This window comes from Rhinopithecus bieti, unplaced genomic scaffold (genome assembly GCF_001698545.2).
Source record: "Rhinopithecus bieti isolate Rb0 unplaced genomic scaffold, ASM169854v2 scaffold_1558, whole genome shotgun sequence".
In the NCBI taxonomy this organism is placed as follows: domain Eukaryota; kingdom Metazoa; phylum Chordata; class Mammalia; order Primates; family Cercopithecidae; genus Rhinopithecus; species Rhinopithecus bieti.
Window position 1 is genome coordinate 2,822,511 of NW_016803701.1, and position 4,398 is coordinate 2,826,908.

Here is a 4,398-nt window from a genome sequence, read left to right on the forward strand (position 1 = left end):
AAACAACCCCATCAAAAAGTGGGCAAGGGATATGAACAGATATTTCTCAAAAGAAGACATGCATACAGCCAACAGACACATGAAAAAATGCTCGTCATCACTGGCCATCAGAGAAATGCAAATCAAAACCACAATGAGATACCATCTCACACCAGTTAGAATGGCAATCATTAAAAAGTCAGGAAACAACAGGTGCTGGAGAGGATGTGGAGAAATAGGAACACTTTTACACTGTTTGTGGGATTGTAAACTAGTTCAACCATTATGGAAAGAAAAAGACTTTCAAGAGGAAGTTTGTTCAAAAATAAAAGGAGACATGCAGGGCCAAATATCAGTTGATAAGGTAGGCTTAAATCATACAAATGGATTTTATTTTCTGTGAGAAGAAGAGGAATTTTAATTGATACTGGCAATGGTGAGAGGTTGCAGGACCATAATGCCCAATATTTTAATGGACATATGAGGTTAGGGTTGGGAAGTATGTACAGGTATATGCATGCAGAGTAGAAACAGAATAAGGCATTTCCTCCATGTCACTTCCCATATTAACTCCTATATTTTCAATTGCCTTCATTATGAGATACTGTGCAAATCTTTGCACAAAGGAAACAAAAAGAGATCTGATGACCATAGAGGTTTTCAAACAAAAAGATCCATAACATTTTACATGGTATGACAGTTGTCCTGTTTTGATTTTACCTGGGGTGATCCAAGACACTCAGTAGATTAGTTACTCAGTTCACTCAATAAATATAAATACCTGTTATGTGCCAAATAGTGTGGGAAGCAGTGAATAAGATTAATTCCATTATCTATCATACTTCTATCACAATCTTATCCTACATTAGCACTACCTCTTTTTCTGCCTTCTCTTCTCTTCCCCTTTGGCTTCTATCTCTTTTTTTCCTTTTTATTCTTTTTTTTTTCTTTTAGCTTCCACTATTTTCCTTTTTCTTTCCTAAGTACCTTTTCTTTGCTCTTTTTCATTATTTGTTATTGGCTTCAACATTTTAATTTAAGCCTAGTAAAAAAATATATAGTGGTGAGAAGGGCTATTGTTGTGAGAAGGCTTGGTAGCGGGAGAAAAATTTATAGGTTAGGTCTGCTAGCTGCATTAAGAAGGATAATCTTTTATACTTTTCTTTTTACACATCTGTGTACACTCTATATCTAACACCAGTGAAGTAGTTTTCCTATTTTTACATTTACTTTGTAGAAATTATGGAGCAAGCTATAGTCCTTTGCAGTGGGACTATAGTATATTTAAACAATTTTTCCATTTTTATAAGTTATATCTTCAATTATTTTCTAAATTATTAGAAAAGCAAATCTCTGTATTCCCTTTAACTTGTACAGTTGAACAGATACACATCATTGAATCTAAGAGTAGGTGAATAAAGACACTTGTAGTGACCAACTACTTAGAATTCAGGTGTTTTTCTAGAATTTTGCTTTTTCTAGAATTTTCCTTTTTTTCTTTAGCCTTCACATTACCTTTCTGCTACACATAGGATCATAAAGGAAAAGGAAGATCAACTCTTTTTCTTTGACATTAAAGCTTTCATCGGCAGTTTGCTGGTCTCTTTGCATGCATTGTTATTCTAGGAATTGAACATTTCATAGATTACTTTTATTTTCTTAAGTTTGATAACTTTCATTTATTACAAATGATGCTTATAGTGGGAAGAGCAGTATAGTCTTGAATTACTGTATTTGTTATAACTTCAGACTCTGAACTTTGGTTGAATATTGGACTTTCCTTGGGAGCTTTTAAAAAGTACTGGTGGATGGCTAAGGCTTACACTAGATCAACTAAATCAGAATCCGTGCAGTGAGGAGAGAGCCACTGCTCTTCTAGGGTCACTAGCTAGTTGGGACTAAGTTTAGAGATTGTCATCCAATAAAAACTTTCTTTTATGACTTTATTTTCCTAGGGGAAGAAGATGGCTCTCTGTACCAACAATATAACAGACTTTACAGTAAAAGAAATAGTGGCAGGGTCAGATGATTACACAAATTTGGTAGGGGCATTTGTATGCCAGTCAACAATTATTCCTTCTGAAAGTAAGGGTTTCCGAGCAGCCTTGTCATCACAATCCATCATTCTGGCAGATACATTCTTAGGTAAGCTTCCTTTGGTTCATATATGCATGCATACATTTATTCTTAAATTATGCTATGGATAACTTGTCATTGTACTGGTGTTTGCAAAAGATGATTAAGGCCCCCACAGGTAATTTTACATTATCACTTTGTAAGATGGTGAAAAAACTCCTACTAGTGGGGACTATTGATTAGTCTCTGAGAAGCTTCTGCATTTATGTATTAATTCATATGTAAGTATGACATTTTCTGAGGGTCTGTGCCTGGCATCAGACTTTCTAGAAGTTTAAGAGGCAAACCAATTTTAAAAACCAAAACTAAAAACAAAATAAGAATAGTAAGCAAACACAATCTACATCTAAATCATTTATATGCCACCAGTTTCCATCATCTTTTCTCGTACCAAAAGTAAGCAGGTGACAAACAGCAAAGGTGCTGAGTTTCATTCCTCATGTTCCCTTTTTGGCTCTGTAGTCCTGGCAGCCATAGGAAAGTTTCAAGAAGAATCTAGCTCTCTAATGAGTGACTCCTAGGGATCAAATCTATTATGATCTCTACGGTGGGGGGTTAGGAATCTGTGGTTTTAACAAGCTTCGTAGGTGATTCGGATGTGTGGCCAGATGTGAGAACATTGCTGTAGTATAGACTCCACAGGAATTTAGCATTGACTTTCAGCACCAAGGTCAGTTCCTGGGGGCGGTGGGGGTTGCTCAGAGTGGGAACTCTGAAGCAAAGTTTGCTCTTATTGCTTGTGTTTTGGCTTTGTTATTTTGCTTACAAGAGGTGGGGGGGAAAGCCTTAGTTTTCTGCTTACTAGATTAAGCAAATTTCAGAGTTATTTTCTGGAAATTATTATGGCACAAAATTTTTTGCTTTGTCAAATACATCTGTATTGAATATGAGTAAAACGCTGTATTAGCAAAGCAGCCCAACTCATTCGATAAAAGTCACTGGAGAATGAAAATTTTAAAGGACTTTTGAAATGTTAGAGAACTGAAAAGAACTTCATAGATTATCGAATTACTGCTTGCATTAGATTCAGGCAACAAGACCCGGGGAAGTGAAAAGACTTAAGCAAAATTCTAAAGCTAGGGAGTAGAATCTTATCTCTTTCATTCTGGAGACTTTGGAAAATTTCTTGTTTTTACCATGAATGCATTAATATAATACAGCATTTCTGTAAATACTGTAAAATGACAGTCACTAAAGCTATTTTCTATTCAAATCTACAGAGACCAAATAAAACCAGTTTTCCATATTGCTTAATAGCTTCTTTCTAAATGTCATCTAGGAGTTACAGTTGAAACCACATTGCAAAATATTAATATAAAAGAAGATATGTTCCCAGTTCCACCAAGCCAAATACCAGATGTGCATTTCTTTTATAAGTAAGTGAAGATGCTGTTTCCCTTGACTACATTTTAATCAAAAGAAACTTGTATATACGGAACACCAATACTCACATATTTATAATTGTGCGTATGTAATCATATACCGGATGTGAGTCCCTATGGCAGAGAAGATCGATTATGTCACCTGAGGGTTTCTAGAATGTAGCTTATACTTAATAATTAGTAACTGGTTCTTAAATGAAATATAGTAAAAAGTGGGAAACGTGGAATATTTTGAAAGCCTTATATAGTTTTGTGTGTGTGTGTGTGTATTCATTTACGTTAGACAATAAAGAGACTCTATTTCACTGTCTAGGCAATAATTATTTATAATTCACATATCAAAGCGTCAGCGTAAGTAGATATGGTCCTTGTTTCCTTAAGAATATTTTTGATTATAATATTTATTAAAATGGTAATATCTTTACTAAATACTTTGATGATAACATCACCTGGGAAAGTAGTCAACTTTTCATAGGCAATGAAAGTAAATGAGGTGAAATTGTATTAAAATTGTAAATTAGTGAACTTTAATACATTTTCTTTTCATTTGTTCATGAAGCCTGAGAGCAATTATTCACATATTTTGTCTTTGTAATCTGTATTATATCTGTTTTCTAAAAATATTATTTGGCTTACAATAGGTCTTCTACAACGACAACATCTTGTGTTAATGGCCGATCAACTGCTGTGAAAATGAGGTGTAATCCTACTAAATCTGGAGCAGGAGTGATTTCAGTCCCCAGGTATCCTGATTTCCATATGATTTGTGTTTACTATGAGGAAGAAAAACTCTCCAGAACATTGGTATTTTAAAACACATTCTCTATGAACATAAAGCAGAAAGAAAACAGAAGAATCTGTAGTTTTTTTTTTTTTTTTTTTTTTTTTTTTTTTTTTTTTT

General features: G+C 34.2%; 1 protein-coding gene across 1 annotated transcript in view; it reads left to right on the forward strand.

The window, feature by feature from the left end:
- The window catches only part of ELAPOR2 (endosome-lysosome associated apoptosis and autophagy regulator family member 2), a 190,053-nt gene that overhangs the window by 152,249 nt on the left and 33,406 nt on the right, over positions 1–4,398 (forward strand). The window contains 3 exon segments of the mRNA XM_017851806.1: positions 1,935–2,124; positions 3,395–3,491; positions 4,139–4,240. Coding sequence (XP_017707295.1) covers positions 1,935–2,124; positions 3,395–3,491; positions 4,139–4,240 — 389 coding nt within the window.